Source organism: Onychomys torridus, chromosome 14, assembly GCF_903995425.1.
Source record: "Onychomys torridus chromosome 14, mOncTor1.1, whole genome shotgun sequence".
Classification (NCBI taxonomy): Eukaryota; Metazoa; Chordata; class Mammalia; order Rodentia; family Cricetidae; genus Onychomys; species Onychomys torridus.
This window is the reverse complement of record NC_050456.1, coordinates 374,778-396,233: the sequence shown is the minus strand read 5'-3', so window position 1 is coordinate 396,233 and position 21,456 is coordinate 374,778. Positions and strand designations below refer to the sequence as shown.

Here is a 21,456-nt window from a genome sequence, read left to right as displayed (position 1 = left end):
CAAAACAAACAAAACATTTTTTAAGGAGATCCTCAAAGATGCTATCAAAAAAGTGACATTAGGCTAGCAAGAGGCTGAGAGGTAAGTGAGCTCGCCACAAGGCCTGGGAATTGAATTCAATCTCTGGGGCTCACATGGTGCAAGGAAGGAGAGAACCAACTCCCAAAAGTTGTACTTTGACTTCCACATGTATGTATACACACACACACACACACACACACACACACACACACACACACACACATCAATATAATAAATATCACACGAATTAACACACAGAATGTGTTTATCTAGCATTTCATTTAAAGTAATGGAACCAAGACTTTGAATCATGCTCTACTAAAAGCATTTTACCTGAAATACATGGAAATGTGGTCAAAAACTTACAGGTGTCACTTGTATCAGACCTTGTTTCTGCAGTTTTCGGATTTTCTTCAAAGCTTTATTGCGCTTGCGTAGAATTCGAAGTGGGTTAAAGCCAACCTGAAAATCCAGTTACAGGGGAGCTGAGCATTCTGCTACTTACAGAACAGGATGATGGTGACTAGCTAGGAGGTGCTGAGGGCTCAGGACATTGGAGTAATTGAGATAAAATGTTTTAAAATAAAATTGAGATAACAGTTTTAAAAACAATGCTAGCAACAATATTGAATTGGGGCTATGGTTTACTTAGTCTGCATGCAACTATCAAATTTCCAAAACGTTCCTACAGTCCAGAATTTACCCACAAATGATTCATAAATGTAGCTTGTGTAATTATATTTTTAAAGATGTATTCCAGTACAATTTTATAGTTCTAATATTCAATTTGGGCCTACTTAAATCAATCAGTATAATTAGCCACAAAGTAGATCAGAAGGTATGTTTTAAGAATGAATACCAAACATTTGTTTGTTTGGTTGGTTTGTTTTGTCTTTTGAGACACAGTCTCATTATGTGACCCTGTCTATTCTGGAATTCACTTTGTTAACCAGGCTAGTTTCAAACTCACTGAAATCTGCCTGAGTGCTGGGATTAAAGGCAAGCTTTTAAAAAAATTATTATTTTTTTTAAAGTTATTTATTTATTATGTATACAGCATGTATGACTGCAGGCCAGAAGAGGGCACCAGAGGCACCAGATCTCATTATAAATGGTTGTGAGCCACCATGTGGTTGCTGGGAATTGAACTTAGGACCTCTGGAAGAGCAGTCAGTGCTCTTAACCTCTGAGCCATCTCTCCAGCCCTAAAGGCAAGCTTTTGTCACTTGATCTTAAAAGACTGATCCTTGGCTTCTTTACCAGAATGCTAAGTACTGATTATCCATGTACAATCATCCATGTACAGCCACTATCCTGAATCTCCTTGGTGATGCAGTCAAATGTTAAATGTTTCACTGTTGTTTCTGGATTGGTACCCAAAGACAATGGGTACCTGCTCCCTAGTGCCATGAGTGATGTTTTTACTTCACAGCAAATCTAAAAACAAGGACTCTACCTTGAGCCTCATAGGAAGAGGCTTGTTTCCCAACATATTAATGGATCACTTTAAGATAGTTTTACCTACTCTGGGACATGCAGACTAAACATTGACACACCTCAGCTTCAACATACAGGAAGTCAATGACCTTCTTGCTTAAAAGGAAACATTTCACTCCCACATAGTAAGAGTTTTTTGAACCTTACAGCATCAATAAGTTTCTGCTTAAAGAAACCAATGTTTGCAAAGTAGATTGGAGATGGACATCTGAAAATTTTCACTCCTTCTGGCTCATACACCTACAAGACAGAGAAGTAAGATGGTTAGGTGAGTCTCACTGCCTCATTTGACAATATTTTAGCACATCAAAGACAACAATGGGTCTTTCTTACATCAGCATATTTTTTTTTATTCTTGTAAATGTTGCTCCTTCCAACATTAGCCAGTGTGCTGCATTTCGGACTGTAAGAAAAAAAAATCCCCCAGTAAATCATTCTTGCCTATGTTAAAGCCCAACATCAATGTTTTTTCTAGCTTATTAATACAGGCTTATTTTTCAGAGTTGAAAGGTGGGGCAGTCTTCATCTTATTAGAGACCCTGGAGTGCAAACCCCTTATCTTTGTGTCCCAGGGCTTTGTAAACAGTGACTCTCTACTACATCACAATGTACAAGCAACCCCATAAAACCACAGGAGTTTAATGTTAAGTATGTTAATGTTGTTTGGTGAGGTAGAGTCCTATGTAGTCAACTGTACAAATATGGACAAAAAACAATGACTTGCCCATGTGACCATTCAGTTTGTCTCTATAGTTGATGGAGCTCAGATATGAAATCCAATTTGATAAGAATACAAGGTATGAAAGAGGGAGAGAACAACAAGCTGAGTTTCCATGCTCGTATGTTCCACTGCTCAAGGAATAATTTTAGTAACACCTTCTATTTTAGAACCCCTCAATCACCATTTCTCTTGCAATTATACCATGTATTCCAAATGTGGCTGGGTGATACATGGTGGTGAAATTACCTGACAAAGACTTAAAAACCACAAAGACACTTGAGCTGGATGGCTTTAAAGATCAAGAATTACAAAGTTTTGTAGAATTTTGGGCCTGAGGATCTTTGAGAAGTTCACACCTCCAGCACTCTCAGCTGAAGAGAAAGAGGGAGCTCCTCTCCCCCAACTATCTAGGAACTCAGTCTTCTAGGTGACTAGTTTTCCTGCTTAACAAGTCTAAGACAAAAACACTAAACCTGCTTGGGACAGAATTTCGTCCTGTTCACAGGTGAGCAACACAGAAAGAGGTCCTTTGAACCTGTATCAAAGCAGAAAGAAGGCCAGCAGTCCTCCTTTGAATGGAGTTTAGTTCTGGACCATTCTACTGTCCTTTAAGCCTTCAGGTGGGTGACTTGAGAGAGGTTATATTGGCCAGTCTTATGAAAATAATTTTTTAGATTTACTTATTTTTATGTATGTGTATGAATGTTTCACTTGCATGAATGTTTATGTACTACATGCATGCCTGCCCTTCAAGGAGGTCAGAAGGTAGCATTGGTTCCTCTGGAACTACACTTGTTGTGGTGCCAGGAATCAAACAAGTGTTCTTAACCACTGAGCCATCCCTCTAGCCCATGGTCAGTCTTGATAGGTATACATGCCTATCAAACACACTACTTTTCTCTTAGCCACTGACAATTGTTTTTGCTTTTCTAACAGGGCAGGTCAAAGCCTGTGAGACTGTGCAGAGCTCAGGGAACACTTACAATTGGGTCCTGAACACAATAGTTAGGAGCTGAAATGCCACACTTGCTGCCAGGCCTAATCCGAGTCCCAGGACAATGGCAAAGATGAAGGTCATGATCCAAATTAACTGTAAGAAGAGAGGACAATACATGCACTGGAGTTTAAGGAAGTACAGTGTTGTAGGTCCAGAGCTAGAGAAGGCGTGAATGTCTAGGGCCGAAGGAAGTGGTTGGAGGTTGTTATCTTGGTCCAGAGAACAAAGTGCCTAGGAAGACACGTCTCAAGAGGTCATTTCATTTCTGCTGGCTCATAGCTTTACAGATAGTGTGCCTATTTCTATCCCATCCCAGAACAGACTGAATAAAGGGGAGTGAGTTGCCATGGCAAAAATTCTATGCAGTTCACTCTTATAACTCAGCAGATTAGGGTTGGAATACATCAATGGTAGAAAACCAGCCTAGCATGTGTTAGGCCTTTGGTTCGATCCCCAGCACTGCAAGGAAAACAAACAAGCAAACCCAGCAGACTGACTGGGACAGCCTATACTAATCTTAGGCTTGTCCTATTAATTTAATTAATTGCTATTATCTTTACAAAAACTTGAGCATGCTAAAAGTGGGTTAAAGTCACACACAATGATCAATTAGGAACATGAGCTAACTGAATGCAGCTTATTACTTTATGCTCTTGTAGTACCATAGGGTATGTCAACAAGATTTTTTATACTCAGACTTTGACCCTGATTAAATTATAAAGTCTGCTTTTCAGGCAAGTTGAGAGCAAGTAGGAGCTTCCCCAGAAGAATGGGTGTTTCCAGAAGGAATGTGCAGAATTTACATCCTCTGCTGGTTCTCTGGAAACTAACACATCATTTAACAAAGAACAGAAACAACATGTACCCTACAATTCAGAGCACTTCTGTAGTGTTCAGCATATCCTATAATAACTTTAATGACATATCAAAAGAAAGCCTTTCACTAGTGTTTTGGGAAGCACTTTATACTTTCAAGAACCCATCCATTTATTTTTCATTTATTTTTAGATTTTTTGGGGTGTATGTGCATACGCACATGTGTGTGCACATTCATGTGTGCCTGTCTGTCTGACTGCCCATGTATACCAGAAGAGCCTAATTCCCTAAAACTAAGTTACAGGTGGTTGTGAGTCACCCAACATGGGTGCTGAGAACTATATTCAGAACTCAAAACTCATTGTTCTTAACCACTGAGCCATTCATTTCTTCAGTTTACTTACTATTTTTGAAATAGAAGCTTATTATTAAGCTCAGGCTGGCCTTAAATTTATGCTGTTCCTGCCTCAGTCATCATTTTAAGTTAAAAGTCCCAGATAATGATTAGAAGAGCATTCACTTTCAAGGTAGGAAATAAACTAAGGTTATTGCAAACAGATAAGTTGAAGCAAAATTTTACAGCATTTATAATATATACATTTTGCATCAGCATTAAACTACCATTTTGATTTTTCATTTTCTCAAATATCATTGTATCTACTTACACAATCATATTTATCCTTTTTCCACAATCTGCCTATTTCAGCAAACTGCATCAGCATTCCCTTTAAGTTTCCAAGAGCTAAAGCTGCCAGGACAGACTGTGAAAGACATAAGCAACAGATGCACTTTTAAGTTAATCAAACAAACCATATAGAGGCAAAGGTGAAGGCCACAGATAAGTGCCTTAGCAGGCCTCAAAGTATATCAAAGGACACACCCTTTTCTGGTGTGTGGTGCCCAATGGACCAGGGTTGGGACTCTGACTTGTTTCCCTACGTGAGGTTGTCCCACCCCAGTGACAAGACTGAGCAGATCTTTGTGACTGTGCCATAGATGAGCTGCTGGCACTTATAGTAGTCTATATCCTGTGGTAGAGAGAGGTAGATCTTAAGACCTACATGTGAACCCTTGAATTAGTTGTTCCCAAGATAAGCTGGTTGAATATGTCCATTTAAACAAAGACATAGGGGTTGCCTTTGGTGATGACAACTGTCAAGCTGTTTTATAAAAGGAAGCTAATGATCAAAGAATGGTTAACAAAGGCCTGAGGCAGGCTCTGAGACCACCCAGACATAGCTGCCCTGTTCCCAGAGCATACTATGGTAAATAGGAAGAGTTTAATAATTAGTCACTGAGTGAGTGGATGAGCCAATGAATTTATATTTCCCAATCTATGAGTGACACAGCCTCTTAAAAAGTCCCAACACTGACATAGTTGAGTGGTGGATTCACTAAGAGGGTCTTGGGTGTTAACTCAGCCTGCCACATACTACTCATCATTTCTGGTGTTTCACATATTGTAATTAGTCTTGTGGGAGCTGTTCCAGTTTCAGGGAGATCCGATGCCCTCTTCTGGCCTCCACAGGTGTTTCATGCATGTAATACACATACATACATGCAGGCAAAACTACCCATCCACATAAAATGGAGATAAAAGTTTTGTTTTGTTTTTTTAAAGAAAGTATGTACAAATGAACACCATCTAAAAAATAAGAAAGTAGAATAAAATTGGTAATATACTTAACAGTATTTTTCTAGTGTCAGTGTCCTGGTTTTCTTATTGTACTACAGATATGAGTTGTCATCTCCAAGGTGGCTGGTGAACTGTACAGAAGGCTTCCTTGTTTTGTAGCAGTTTAGAAAATACTCAAATATCTGGCTAGAGGCACTGTACTTTTCATTAGGAATTTTTTCCAGTATTGTTTTTTGGAAAAACAATTGAAATAATTTACAGTGAAACACATATGAAACACTTTGTCAGGAATACACTCAGAGTACAGAGAAACCATAGGCAAGATGGAGCGTGAAGTTTTCAATACATATTTAGCATAGTTATTGCTATTGGCTGTTCTGACTTTGAAGTATGAAAAGAAGCAGAGTCATGACTCAAGAAACATGAAGTTGCTCCAGACACAATTGTACAGAGTTTACCCTGGGTTCTCTATAGAGGTTGCTTTGATTAACATTCTAGACAAGGTCCTTGAGTATGTGTTATTTAAAAGAGAGGGTTTTAAATAGTGATTGTTTCTTCAGTGTCTCCACCTCAATGTGGGCAAGTAGAACCCACATTTAGACATGGAAGAAGCCCATGGGGCCTCTTCTCTATACAGAGGAGAGGGTGTGAATTGTCTTTATTGAGCTATACATTTCTAAAATTTTAAAAATATATTTATTTTTTTTCCATTTTACATACCAACCCCAATTCCCCCTTCTTCCCCTTTTCCTGCCTCCTCACCTCCCTCCCGCTCTATCCCCATCCACTCCTCAGAGTGGGTAAGGCCTCCCATGGTAGTCAACAAAGTCTGGCATACCAAGTTGAAGGAGAGCCTAGCCCCTCCCCATTGTGTCAAGGCTGAGCAAGGTATCCCACTGCAGGGAATGGGCTGCAAAAAGCCAGTTCATGCACCTGGGATAAGTCCTGGTCCTACTGCCAGGGACCCCACAAACAGATCAAGCCACACAACTGTCACCCACATTCAGTGGGCCTAGTCCGGTCCCATGCAGGTTCCTGGAGCTACACATTTTAAAAAAATTTCTTTACTGGTAATGTCTTGACCTCTTTCATGACATTTGTTTTGAAGCTAAGGATTTTAGTGTGTGGAAGACATGGTTTTGGCAAATAGTGCTCTATACTGCTTGGAGACAGATTCAGCCAATACAGTTTTTACAGATGGAGGTGAATATACATTCCAGCTATGAGTCAACATGGAAGAAAGACCCAGATAGCAAACAATAGATATTGGTGGGCTAAATAATATCTCTCTTTTTTTAATCTCATATTTCCTTTGCAGTCAGAAGTATAATGGAATGTTTGGATAATAATATTAATGACTTTTGTTAATGGTCTCCGTGACCTGGATTAACTATTCCACGTGTGTTACATCATTATTGTCACAGCTACTCTGTATAGCAGGTACTATTTCATCCCTATTTTACATGTGGAGCTCTTGAGATTCAGAGAGGTTAAGGTATTGACCTCAAATCACACAGTTAGTAAGTGGCAGAGCTAAGATTAGAAGATGGTCACAGGACTGATCCACTTATGTACTCCTTTGAAATCCTATTGATACCCCAGAGAACAATGCACTAGTATTTACCATAATCTATCTTTGTAGAGGCTCTGTGGTTTCCAGGACACTGGGGCTATTTATGAGTATTAAATAAAACCCAAACAGTTACAGACAGGGAGCTCAAGGGCAAGAGGTGAGTTCTGTGTCTGGCTGTTTACTCCCATCTTACAAGCTGACCATGTTGGTTTTGGAGTCAAACCAAACTCCTTGAAGCTGCAGGGCATGTTCCCAAGAACAGTTGTGGATCTGGTAGCACCACTCTCTACATTAGATAGAGGGCTTGATGACCTAACCCTTTAAGAAAGTCTTAACTTCAGTCAGTCTAGTTGAAACTGCAATGGCAGAGTGTCTCCCTGCTTAAACATTAATTATGTTCTGCTCTATGCACCCGCAGAGAGTAGAGTAGATAAAGCACTTTGGGCATCTGCATTCCTGACATTCATAAAAGGCTGCCAGGAGAAAGGAAAGGTTGGTCCATACAGTGTAGAATAAGGAGAATATCTGAGAGTTTGTCATGAACTCATTTTCCCTAGCATAGTTTGTGTTTTTGGAATTTGAGAGTTAGATATAATGCCTCAAGGAGAGAGATGTTACAACCCCAAAAGAGAAGAGAATTACCTTTTGTAGTGGCTGCAGGAGAAATCCAATGGCAACAATAACAATCAGCACAATGACAGCCGAGAGGAGTCCTGCGACCTGTGAAGATGGAATAGTTCTCACGACAGCTGCTGCTTTCCACCAGGCTTGGGTTTCCCAGTCCTCAGCGCTATGCTGGCCTTGCAGTAGGGATGCTAAGATACCTGTGTTTTGCCTCCTGTGCTCTCCTGAACCCCTGATCTGGAAAGGGCTGTGCTCCCTGCAAATCCTTTGAATGCTCCAGTGAATATGTTGCTTATTCCCAAGGCAATCAACTCCTGCAGAAGGCAAGGGAAGAAGCTTTTCCTAAAATGTCCTCTTTCAGAAGAATATTAGGTGCATAAAATATTATGTACCTAATTAGACCCAGTTAGGCTTACCTGATTGCCATCAATTGGATAATCATATTTGAGAGAATAGACACTGGCAACGGAAAAGGCCACTGCAAAGCCAACAATCGCAATTCCAAAGCTGTCTCCTATGGTATCTTGAAAAACTTGTACACTGGGTGTAATAGGGGGCTGAAATCTGAAATTGAAAACAAGCAAAACTATATGCAACTGACTTGTTCAGAAACTCAAAAGATTATTGGGCAAATGAATGGATGAAGCAATCTGTGATGAATTGTGTCTTTCTTAGAAATATGGTCTAAAGAACTTGGTCCCATTGAAAATTTTGGAATTTCCCTTTTGTTACTGTGAAGTAGTGATGCTTGGATTGATAAAAGTTATAAATATAGCCTGACAATAATCATAAGATGTATATAATCTTGCCAGTGCACTTAAAATATCATGTGTACTCATATTCCCCTTCAGGCAAATGTCTTAGATTCCACCTATTGCCATTATGGGTTTCAGAGCATTAATCTCAGTGCCCTCAATAGTTATGCATGGCTGAAGGCTCTTTGAAGAAATACAATTCTGGGACAAGGAAAATAAAAGTCTTCTTCCCATTTTAGTAACAGTAGTTTTTCATAGAAAACCCTGAGAGGTGGGCCTTGGGCTTTGCCCTGTGCTCTGGAGAACACAGGGTCCACCATACCTGGAGGAGAGCAAGTTTCAGCTCAAGGTGGTAAGTGTTTCAGAGACAAGTGTGCCTCACAGGGGACATGTCTATGTTTGTGCTCACAAACTCGAGAAGTTGTATTACAAAAGCTGTGTGTCTCAAACAACATCAAGGTACTAAAATGCTCAGCTCCCATCAGCATCTACTTCAGACCTGAGGCTTGTTGGAAGTGCAGAACTGGATCCAGCCAACTGTGTCTGAATTATTGTTCCATATTTTATGTCTTTGATAATAAATACTGAGTGGTAGTCTTGATAAAGCGTTACTATTCCATGCAAGATAGAAAAGTGGATTGGCATATCTGTCACCGCGCACAAAACTTAAGTCCAAGTGGATCAAAGACCTCAACATAAATCCAATTACTCTGAACCTGACAGAAGAGAAAGTAGGAAGTACTCTTGAATGCATTGGCACCAGAGATCACTTTCTAAATATAACACCAGTAGCACAGACACTGAGAGAAACAATCAATCAATGGGACCTGTTGAAACTGAGAAGCTTTTGTAGAACATAGGACACGGTCAACAAGACAAAGCGACAGCCTACAGAATGGGAAAAGGTCTTCACCAACCCCACATCTGACAGAGGGCTCATATCCAGAATATATAAAGAACTCAAGAAATTAGACATCAAAATGCCCAACAGTCCAATTAAGAAATAGGCTATAGAACTAAACAGAGAATTCTCAACAGAGGAAGTTCAAATGGCTGAAAGACATTTAAGGAATTGCTCAACATCCCTAATTATCCAGGAAATGCAAATCAAAACGACTCTGAAATACCACCTTACACCTGTCAGAGTGGCTAAGATAAAAAACACAGAAGACAGCTTATGCTGGAGAGGATGTGGAGCAAGGGGAACTCTCCTCCACTGCTGGTGGGAATGCAAGCTTGTGCAGCCACTTTGGAAATCAATATGGTGCTTCCTTAGAAAATTGGGAATCCATCTCCCCCAAGACCCAGCTATACCACTCTTGGGCATATACCCAAGGAATGCTCAATCATACCACAAGGGCATTTGCTCAGCTATGTTCGTATCAGCATTGTTTGTAATAGCCAGAACCTGGAAACAACCTAGATGCCCTTCAACTGAAGAATGGATAAAGAAAATATGGTACATGTACACAATGGAGTACTACTCAGCAGAGAAAAGCAATGACATCATGAGGTTTGCAGGCAAATGGATGTATCTAGAAAAAATCATCCTGAGTGAGGTAACTCAGACTCAGAAGGACAAACCTGGTATGTACTCACTCATAGGAGGATACTAGATGTAAAACAAAGATGACTAGACTGCTACACAACTCCAGGGAGGCTACCTAGAAAACGGGACCCTAGGAAAGACCCACAGATCACCCAATGACAGAGAAATGGATGAGATCTACATGAACAACCTGGACGACAGTGGGAGTAATGAAGGGCAAGGTTCAAGGGAAAGAAAGCTTAGGGGAGCAGGAGATCCCAGCTGGATCAAGAACAGAAAGGGAGAACAAGGAATAACAGACCATGATAAATGAAGACCACATGAGAACAGGAATAGGCAGAGTGCTGGAGGGGTCCCCTTAAATCCACAATGATACATCCTCTGTAGACTGCTGGCAATGGTCGAGAGAAAGCCTGATCTGACCTAGTCTGGTGATCAGATGGCCAAACACCCTACCAGTCGAGCTGGAACTCTCATCCAATAACTGATGGAAGTGGAAGCAGAGATCCTCAGCCAGGCCCCAGGTGGAGCTCCAGGAATCCAATTGTTGAGAAAGAGGAGGGACTGTAAAAGTGTGAATTGTTGAGCCCAAGATTGGAAAAAGCACAGGGACAAATAGCCAAACAAATGGAAGCACATGAATTATGAACCAAAGGCTGAGGAGCCCCCAGCTAGATCAGGCCCTCTGGATAAGTGAGACAATTGAATAGCTTGAACTGTTTGGGAGGCATCCAGGCTGTGGGACCTGGACCTGTCCTTAGTGCATGAGCTGGCTGTTTGGAACCTTGGGCTTACACAGGGACACTTTGCCCAGCCTGGAAGGAGGGGACTGGACCTGCCTGTACTGAATCCACCAGGTTTAAATGAATCCCCAGGGGAATCTTGGCCCTGGAGGAGATGGGAATAGAGGGGAGAAGGTGGGAGGAAGGTGGGGGGAAGGGGGGGAGGGGGAGGACAGGGGAACCCATGGCTAATGTATAAAATTAAAACACAAATATAATAAAAAAAAAGAAAAGTGGATTGGAATTCAGTTTTTTAAAACAAACCTGATAGCAGAGATACAATTAAAGATTTCATTTTATATGAAAATAACTAAGAACCTATCATTATAAGTTTGCTTTTGTTTTGACTTCTGAGCATTAAGTGTGGTATGATGGAGTTTACTGGCCAAAGACTCCATTCCTTGCCTCTACTTTCCCTGAGCCTGGATCTTCATTTGTCAAATGAGACAATAATATTGCTCTTTTATCTTCATAGTTATCAGGGAAGGCCTGATAAATAGTAATTGTGAGCACTGCACATCATGAAATACAACATGACTGCTGACCATGTCTGTAAGATGCCTTTGGAATCTAACACAGTCCCTGTGTTGTTCCTTTAACCTTTTAAGCCACTTCCCTTGGATTATGTTATTTGCACACATTTAATGTGCATATGTGACTCCACAAAAATAATTTATAAAGTAGCCTATCTATTAGTAGCAAGCTAGTAAGAATTAATAATCATTATATTCAGTAATAGTCTACTTGCAGTCAACAGAAATTTAAAATGCTCACTTGGTCATTTAGAAAAATAATTGGATCTTGTATTTCATTTAGGTGCTAAACCAATAAGAAGCAATGTTTGAACTTGAAATAGAACTTGTGCACTTAACATGCCACATGCATAAACCCATTTAACACTTCTAGAATCTTTACTATTTTTAGCACCCTTTCATAACCAAGTGCATAAAGGTAACAGTTTAGTGAATTTGCCCAAGGACAGGAGGTATATCTGAAGTTAACTTCAGGTGATCTGGAGCTGGAGCACTGAGCATATATACTTGGTCACACAGCCTCCCTGGAGAATTCATGGTTAATAAACATAAGCTATGTGCCTCCCTGCCCCACACACCTGGTGGGATAAGTGCATGTATATTTAATATATTTACTAAATAAGGATTATCACTCAATGATCTTGTTTACCATTTATTTTCAAAACATTCTACTTCTGACAAGCTCCCCTTTGATTATTGCATTTGTTTATTTTCTGATGCGGTTTATATCTCTAAGAAATTTAAGTGAAGTGCAATCACTTGAAAATTGCAGAGTGGGAAGAAATCCAGAGACAAATGTTCCCAGCCTCATTCTCACAACTTCTTAAAACTAAAAAACTAAAACTAAAATAAAAATAAAAATAAAGATTTTTTTTAATTTAGTGGAACATATGAAGATATATCTGGACTCTCAGATCCTTGTACTCCCAGCTTCCCCTCCTCTTGCTGAGCTATCCCTCTGGTTTTGCTCTGAGTGTGATATCAAAGAAGGGCAGAGTGTGCTGCCTGGATTACTCAGCTGCTGGAACTTTTGTGTGTCTCTTGGAAGTTTGGAACTTGGCTCAAGTTCCTTGACCTCAAACAAAGCAGTGCATGTTGTTTACAGTCATTATAAATCAGGAAACCTGGTTTCAGTTGATGCCTCTTTATAAGGAGAAGAGATTTATTTTTTGAACTTTTCCTAATTTTCATTTTTATTTTATAAATGTGTGTGTGTGTGTGTGTGTGTGTGTGTGTGAGAGAGAGAGAGAGAGAGAGAGAGAGAGAGAGAGAGAGAGAGAGAGAGAGGGAGATATCTGGATATATTAGAGGAAGTCACATTCCCTGGAAGTAGAATCATAATAGGTGGTTTTGGGCTGCCATGTGGGTCCTGGGAACTGAACTCAGATTCTCTGAAAGAGCAGTAAGTGATCTTAACTGCTGAGCCATTGCTCTAGCCCCAGTTTTCACTGTTTTGAGTCCTTGACTGCCTGGTTTGTGAGTTTTTTCTACAAGGAGACCCTTCTAAGTGTTGTGAACCCTGGTGGGTTTTTTATTTTTTGACTGCTTGCTCAAGAGAGAGGGTGCCAGGACTTCTCAAGGGGGTTGTATGATTCTTGTGACTACTATTGCTTTCTTCACTGAGTGCTAGAAAATGCCAGCATTGAAGATACACTTACCCTAAACTCATATTCCCAACCACAGCCACGCCAAACTTCTGTTCAAAGTTACAGCCATAGGATACACCTGTTGCAATCACAGTCTGAAAAGTTCCAAATTGTCCAAATTAGAATATGAGGTTCAACTAAAAGCCATACTTTGAAAACACCACCATTGCCCCAAATCCAAACCTGCTTGCTGCCAAGCCTGACTATCCCTGAGATCCACTCAGTAGAACTCCTGCAAGTTTGTCTCTGACCTCCTCATATGCCTGACACTAAATAAATAATAAATGTGAAAAAGGTAATAATAATAATAATAATCTCTTGCCTAGGCCTAGATACACTTTTTTTTTTTTTTGAGCTGAGGATTGAATCCAGGGCCTTGTGCTTGCTAGGCAAGCTCTCTACCACTGAGCTAAATCCCCAACCCAGCCTAGATACCTTTTAAGGGGGCCTCAAGGCAATTCTAGTTTGCATGGGCATTACAGCTCATGTTTGAAGGATCTTTTTATAGCCTGGTTATGGAGGTCTTGCTGTTTCCACCTTGGACAGAATAAAGCCAGATAACAGGAAGGAACTGGTAAATTCTGATGAATAGAAATCCATACTAAATGTTAAACCCAGAAATGGGAGACAGTGCCTGCCTTGTGGCAACGTGGTATACAGATGGCTTTCTTTCCTTAAAACTAGATTATAAATGAAATTCTCCCAATGACAGTCAATACCATGATGAGTTCGATAGGGATAGGCACTGGAAGCTTGCTTCTGTAGCGTTGATTGATTTCTTTAACGACAAATACAACCACTAGAATAATCACAGATGTCACGAGGTCTGCAATGTTAGTCTTCTGAATCTGTGTGAAGACTGACTCCAGGACCTACCATAAGAAACACAGATGAACCAAAGTCCTGTATGAATTCATAATTCGAATACATTTCTCTCCAAACATTAAAACAGATATTAAGACAAAAGATTAGCACATATCTGTAACCTTCCTGTGTCCAGTTGCTGTCAACCATAAGCCCTCAAATGGCGGGGGCTGTCATGAAGATACACTGAGGGCAAGTTAGCACAGCAGAAAACATTGCTTTGGGGATGTGTCTAAAAAGATCTTTAGCTAGTATCAAACTGGGTGGATATTTTTCATAGTTTTACAGTGGATCTCCTCCCCCCCAGGTCTCAGTGGCTTTTTGTTGGTTTTTCTGTTTGCAGTGCTGGAGGTTGAATCCACATTTAAGGTCTCACCACACCAGGCAAGAGCAGTGCTTTTTATTCCATAGAATTTTCTACTGTTCTGTCCAAGGAGTCATTTCTAGTTTCTAGGCATTTTTGTTTGTTTTTTTAAGTACATTCTTTCACAATACAGACCTTCTCTGGGTCACATGGAAAATGCCTGTACTATGCAGAGTATACTTCTTAAAGGAAGTTGGGTTGTACATCCACAGGCTCAAGACAGCTCAAGTAGACCCAAACTGGATTTCATGCACACCCCAATTCTGGAATACTTCTATGTGGGAGTGAGAGTGTTCGGAGCAGGTGCTGTCTCAGAATCCCAAATACTATCCTTCAAGAAGGACTGAAGATATTACCTGCTGATCAACTGATATGATGCCACTGTTCTGTACTGCATTGCATCACTAGGCCCAAACAGACTAGACCAAAACAAAATGGAGTCATTCATGCTAACTGCTACACAACCAAGTGTAGATGTAACCATCTTGTTAAATAAGAAACACAGAGCCAATTGCAGAATTAAAAGCCAAGAGGTCAGAGCAATAGCTGAGAGCTGAAAACCTTACCCTTCACTGCTGCTCTGTCTTTCCTCTCCGCAAGAGACCTACTTCCTATGTCCTGTCTTTTATATAGACTTTCTGTTCTGCCTTCTCATTAGTTGTAAACCCAGCCACATGACCTCCTTGTCACTGCCTATCTGTACAGACCTCCAGGTCTTCTATGGTTGGTATTGAGATTAAAGGCGTGTGTCACTATGCTGGCTGTATCCTTGAACACACAGAGATCTTGCCTAGCTCTGCCTCCCAAGTGCTGGGATTAAAGGCATGCAACCACCACTGCTCAGCTTCTGCTATGGCAGAACATTTCAGTACAAATAAAATATCACCACAACCAAGCTGACATTTTAAGGGAGCAGATTGATTCCAAACACAATAGTTTTTCATCTCAACAAAAGGGGCACCCAGTCTAACATATTTGGGTAGTTGTTTGTTTCTGCTTTAATCCATAGTGGGGTAGAGTTTGGGAAGAGAGAGTAGCTGGAAATGTCTTGCCATGAACTATCAGGATTTTTTGTATTTGATCCCCACTGTATCAAGCTCACTGTTCAGCTATTTCTCAATGGGGGTTGTGACTAAATAGGACCATTTTTGAGGATAACAGAGAGGTGTCAGTGTCCAAAGTTCTGGTTAATGTCTCAAAATTAAAAAGTTGATTAAAAGGGAGAAAATTAAGTATTCCAAAAGCTGTTTCCATATATATTTTAAACTTTTTTTCCATACACAGTAACTTAACTTGATGCTTAACTGTACTGGATTGCAGACACAAATTTCCTCTCTCTCTCTCTCTCTCTCTCTCTCTCTCTCTCTCTCTCTCTCTCTCTGTGTGTGTGTGTGAGAGAGAGAGACAGAGACAGAGACAGAGACCGAGACAGAGAGAGAAAGAGAGCCAACTGGCCTTGAACTTACAGGTATCTACCTGCCTCTGTCTCTCAAGTGCTGAAATTAAAGACCATGATGCCTAGCTACCTTGGTATTGTTTAAATGACAGGAATACTTACTTTGAAAATAGAGAATGGGTCGCTGTGTGCTGGGACGGTCAGCTGCAGCATGAATTTCAGTTGAGAAACCAAAACATGAATGGCAGCAGCTGTGGTGAAGCCACTGATTAGGGACTCAGATAGGTATATCACCACAAACCCTATCTGCAGAACCCCCAAAACCAACTGGAAAGAGAAGGACAAAAGTATTTGTTAGTATAGGTTAGGAGTGTATATTAGCTAACCAAAGACTCACCCCAAAGTGCTTCAAAACATGAAGTTCAGCCCATGGAAACATTCCTTGAAAAGCCAATGCCCCTGCCCCTTGGCACATCTACCATTCAGGATTGTTCTGGGCCTTCTCTTCCATCCCTCAGGTTGAACATTATGTGATGTTCAGATAGTACATAAGTCCCATGCCTCCAGAAGTATCAGACCCATGAAGGACCTCCTTTCTTGCCTCCTCATTTTTAAGTGCAGTATCTTTAGAAGACACACCATAAGCCCTGTATAGCAAAATCTTACCCCCATTAGTCCTCATAAATTTGTTGTTGAGGCATGTATGGTGAGTGCAGCAAGTTACTCAACTTGCTTAGGAAACATGTGACTAGGGCTGGTGAGATGGTTCAGAGGGTTAAAGTTCTTGCTGCCAAGCCAGATGACCTGGGTTCAATCTCTGGGGCCCTCATGGTGAAAGGAGATAACCAACTCCCAAAAGTTGTCCTATGAACCTAGCCCCCACATAAATACATAAATGTAGAAAATAAATACATCACTGCATACTGCTTGTTAGGAGTATGAGGTTTTAGCCAGGGAGCAAAGGTGTTTACTATCTCCAAAGCATCATTGCTTACAGTGAGTGTATTAAGTGGACTCTGCTTCCCTCAGACCCTTGACTGTCTTCTACACTCATGTCTTCAAAATACAGATAGAACTTCAGGTACACAAAATTCAATTGGGTTCTACTTTTTCACATTCAGAAGTGTGTGAGAAACAAATGACCACAAGGCTTGTCGATGGGATACACACTTGTGTCCTTATACAATTGACTTTTCCTTTCTTTTAGAAATGGTTTTAAGCAAAGATATCACTGTAATCTTAAGTAACATCTTGAGAAGCCCATGGCAGTTTTGCTCTTCATGATGGTACTGGCCCTGGAGATTGGGAAGGAAAGTGCGGTCTCACTATAATCTTTTTCATGTTATTTCCCAAGTTTTTTATATAGATAGTTTAAAAAGCAGAGCACCAATTCCCTCCCAACTAAATTAAAGTAACTGAGGCATTAGACAGAAAAACTTCCAAAGTTACTAGTGTCATTATATAGTTATGTTTGATGATGACACTGATTCCAATATATTTTTTATTGAATTAAGCATTTCATTCCTTACCACGTAAGCCTTCATCCTGCTACTTTTACTTCTATCTAGATTGTGTTTGTCTGTTTGTGTCTAGACCATGTTTACCCTTTGGTTGTGGTAAATGACTCTTCATAAATACTTGGGGAGTCTGGGAGGATCTGAGATGAGTTAGGAGAGGAGAAAGAATAAAATCAAGATACATTATATACAGTTCCCAGAGAATAAATACGAATGTTATTTAAAAATACTTTCTATGGTCTACCCAATGGGGCATGCAAACCAAAAGATGAGGAGGAGTCACAGGAAAGAAGATGTGGAAAGACAGGGACCAGTCAAGATAAACATTTTGGCAGACAAATCACACTAGAATCAGACTTACCTGAATGATTCCAGAAAGAACAGTCACTGATGCAGCCACCATTATCCTCTCCTCTACCACTGAATCATTTTCCATTGAGCTTGAGGACAGTTCTGAAGCAGTGTTGCCTCCTGAGGCCACTCTTGTAACTACAACTCCCACCATCATACTCAGAACTGGAAACGGACCTAATTAACCAAAGGTAAATTATGGTCAATATGTGCCTCCCTATACCTGAGTGGCCGGCTGTTCAGCCATAAAATTGCATATTACAAGCTGCTGTGCCAGCCTTATCCCTGATTCTTTCAGGAAACCGTGAGTCTTCTGAATTATGTACAATTTGGAATTTACAGTGAGTTTCTAATAGAATTTATCTTTATAAATTCACTCTTTAGTGAATAAAAACCCGCATGAATCTGTCCAGTAATTGACTTACCCACAGATATGTGTCTAGACGTGCCCAAGAAAAAGTAGGTTAGAACTGGGAAAAAGGCAGCATACAACCCATAGGCTGGAGGGATGTTGACCAGCAGAGCAAATGCTAAACCTAGAGAGACAATAGCCAGGTCTTTAATTTTCAACAGGTTCTCCTAGTAGTTTAGATTGAGCATTTAAAGTAAGTCACCACATTAATCCAAAATATGTTGAAGATATAAATACAAGAACTAAAACTAACATTGTTAGAAGAACACATGAGTATGAATCTTTACAATCTTGAGTCAGGCAACAATCTATATTGTACAAGCAATCAAAGAATTGAAAATAAAAATGCCTTAGTGGGAACATGGATCAGTGAAAGAGTACCTGCCTAACATGTGACATGCTCCTGGGCTTAATCACAGCACTGGAAAAGCAAAAGCATACTCAAAAGATGTTATCAGCAAAGTGAGCTTTAATCAAATAGAGCACTTGCGTAGCATGCAGGATGCCTTAGTTTGACTCCCCAGTACTGCAAAATAGGAATGTTTAGGGAACTGGGCTGTAGCTCAGTGGTAGTATATTTGCCCTGGGCTTAATCTACTCTCCTTTAATCACATTAAAGACACAGGAAATGGCCATAATGGGTCATCTTTTAGGCTGGGCATGGTGGCACATGCTTGTAATCTTAGCATTTGGGAGGTGGAGAATAAATAGGAGTTTGAAGCCAGCCTAGGCTATATGAGACCCTGTCTCAACTTCACTTCCTCTCTCCAGTTTTAAAAACCAAAAGAGAGCTGACAATACAGAGAATGAAAAACAGCTGTTGGCAAACATATATCAGATAGATAAAGGTTTAGTGTCAGAAATACACAAGTAACCTTTGCACCTCTAGAATAAAAGACAGGTCTCATAGCCCATTGTGGCCTCAAACATGCTATATAGTTTATAGACCCTCCTACCTCCACCTCCTGGGTGCTGGGATAGCACATATGACACCTGATTCATACTGTTCTGGCAATGGAACCCAGGGCTTTGGTCAAAAAGAGCAATCACTCTACCAACTGAGCTACATCTCCAGCCCTGGCAACTCACATTTTTAAAACAGCAAGGAGAACTAGGGGTCTAGTTAAGTCATAATATTATTGCTTTGTATGTGTCAGGCCCTGGGCTTGATCTCTCCAGCATCACCCAAACAAACAAAACAAAACAAAAGGTGAAGGATTTGAAAACGTAATTTTCCAAAGACATACAAATGGGTAATAAGCACAAGAAAAGAGTAGACACTTAACAAACATCATTAGCTATTAGGGAAATACAAATCAAAGCCACAGTGAGATGCCAGTTCTCACCCACTACAATGGCAAAGGTAAAACAGATAACAGTAAGGTGTGGAGGCATCTGAAGCCACATGCACTCCTAGGAGGGATGGAAATGATGCAGCTGTGCATCTCTACAAGTGAGGAAACACTGAGCTACCACAGCCCAGCACTTAGACTCCTAGGGATAGATCCAGGCAATTTAAATGTGTTTTTACACAAAGAGTCGTAAACAGATGCTCATAAAAGCTGTCTTCATCATCACCTCTGAATAGAAATCACTCAAATGTTCGATGAAATATAGTACAATTGTAAAGCAGAATATTGTTCTTGTTACAACATGAATAAACTGAAAAGCATACTAAGAGATAAGAATCAGACACAAAGTGCCACATGCAATTCCATCTGCACAAAATATTCAGAACAGGAAAATCAATAGACATGGAAAGTGTTAAGGGGTTGAGTGGAGGAAGGAGTATGAAGTGTCTATCAAAGGATAAAGGACTTGGTGTGTGTGTGTGAAGGGATAGGGAGAAGAGGGGGTGGTGAAAATAGGCTAGAATTAGTGATGTTAGGTGCACAACCTGATGAATGTACTAAAAGCCATAGAATTATACATAACAAAATGGTGGCTGGGCATGTAACATGTTGGTAGAATGCAAACCTAGCATTTGTGAAGCCTTGGTCTACACACACATATGTACACATGCAAAAGAATTACAAGGGTAAATTTTATGCTGTGTCAATTACATCCTTAATATAAAAGAAAAGGTAAAAGAGAAAAAAAAAAAGGAAAAAATTACCTTGTAGTACAGCCACTAGCCCGGTGCTGATGCCAGAAACGATGTCACTCAGAAGCCATTCCTTGATCTTGTACGCTGGCAACCAAGATGCTACGGGGAACAAAGACAGGGCAATTTTCTTGGCCTTTTGTGAGGAGCAGCTGAAAACATTAAGGGCCACAGATCAGTGAATTAATATCAAATTTTAGGTTTGGTTCCTAAGAGTAGGTAGAAAATTAGCAAAGATGACATCATTTTAAAGATGAAACTGGTGAATTCACTCCCGCTAACAATCTCCTCTTTGCCCCTGCCAAAAGTTTTGGTCACTATCAAAGAAACTTTTTAAAAAGGAAAATGCCAGCTTTTCTTTGGCTGTAACAGAATTTATGTGTCATCCTGAGTTGAACTGTGCAGCATTTCAATTGAGAATTTGCCTGTTTCCCTCTGACTTGGAAGGACTGTGTTTGTGCCGCTAACTGAGATGGTGTGTTCCTTTTGCCTTTTCACCTCAGGCAGGGAGTTTAGAAAGCCAAGAGAGACAGATTTCCAAAGCTATGGACTAGAGCCAGGGGGGAAAAAAAGCATGAAAGCTAGAAAATGTAGGATAAATTGCTTGTTTCTTCCTCATTCCAGTACCTGAAGAGTCTCTTACCTACAGCACCCTTTGAGATGATCCAGGAATGTCTTGTGGTGTCTGTGCGTCTTCTTGAACTCCTCTCCAAAAGTGTTTGTGGAATACACTGGTCTGGCCACTATGTACTGATTCCCTATGGCTTCGATCATTTTGCTTTCCCTGGTGACAGTGGCAGGTAGGAAGACCTTTGAAACTATGTGGTGAACACTTCTTCTTGCCGTTAGCAGGTTAAAATGTCTGAAACCAAACAGAGCTTGCTTCTTAAATAACTCGGAGATAATGTGATGCAATTTACAGATGAGTGAGCTCCGAACTGAATGTTACCACCTTTTGAGATCAAAAGAGGCAGGATTAAGGGACCCAGGTCACATTTTGCCATGTGATATCACTTTTTCTTTCAAAGAGCTGACACAGCTCCTTTGGATAAGCAAGCAAGTATTTCTTATTTTTATATATTTTATTTATTTATTTATTTTGGAGACAGTGTCTCACTATGTAATCCTGGCTGGCTTGGAACTCAGTATGGATAGTAGGCTCACCTGGAATTCATAGAGATCCACCTACTTCCGACTCCCAAATGCTGAGGTTCAAGGTGTACAGCAAAAAAAAGCAATAAATTAAGTTGGTTTATTTACTAAACAGTTCTTGAGAGTCTACCTCAACCTTTTTTTCT

The 21,456-nt window shown here is 40.3% G+C and overlaps 1 protein-coding gene across 1 annotated transcript in view; it reads right to left on the bottom strand.

The window, feature by feature from the left end:
• Slc26a3 (solute carrier family 26 member 3) overlaps window positions 1–20,932 on the bottom strand; it is a 28,352-nt gene extending 7,420 nt beyond the window's left edge. The window contains exons 1-15 of the mRNA XM_036205384.1: window positions 20,802–20,932; window positions 20,171–20,310; window positions 18,068–18,178; window positions 17,653–17,819; window positions 15,937–16,101; window positions 13,870–14,022; window positions 13,163–13,245; window positions 8,302–8,449; window positions 8,086–8,199; window positions 7,904–7,981; window positions 4,718–4,813; window positions 3,223–3,329; window positions 1,852–1,921; window positions 1,666–1,758; window positions 388–483 (exon numbers count right to left, since the gene is read on the bottom strand). Of these exons, the coding sequence (XP_036061277.1) occupies window positions 388–483; window positions 1,666–1,758; window positions 1,852–1,921; window positions 3,223–3,329; window positions 4,718–4,813; window positions 7,904–7,981; window positions 8,086–8,199; window positions 8,302–8,449; window positions 13,163–13,245; window positions 13,870–14,022; window positions 15,937–16,101; window positions 17,653–17,819; window positions 18,068–18,178; window positions 20,171–20,310; window positions 20,802–20,932 (1,752 nt within the window). The remainder of the gene's footprint in view (window positions 1–387; window positions 484–1,665; window positions 1,759–1,851; window positions 1,922–3,222; window positions 3,330–4,717; window positions 4,814–7,903; window positions 7,982–8,085; window positions 8,200–8,301; window positions 8,450–13,162; window positions 13,246–13,869; window positions 14,023–15,936; window positions 16,102–17,652; window positions 17,820–18,067; window positions 18,179–20,170; window positions 20,311–20,801) is intronic.
• Window positions 20,933–21,456: the final 524 nt, after the last annotated feature.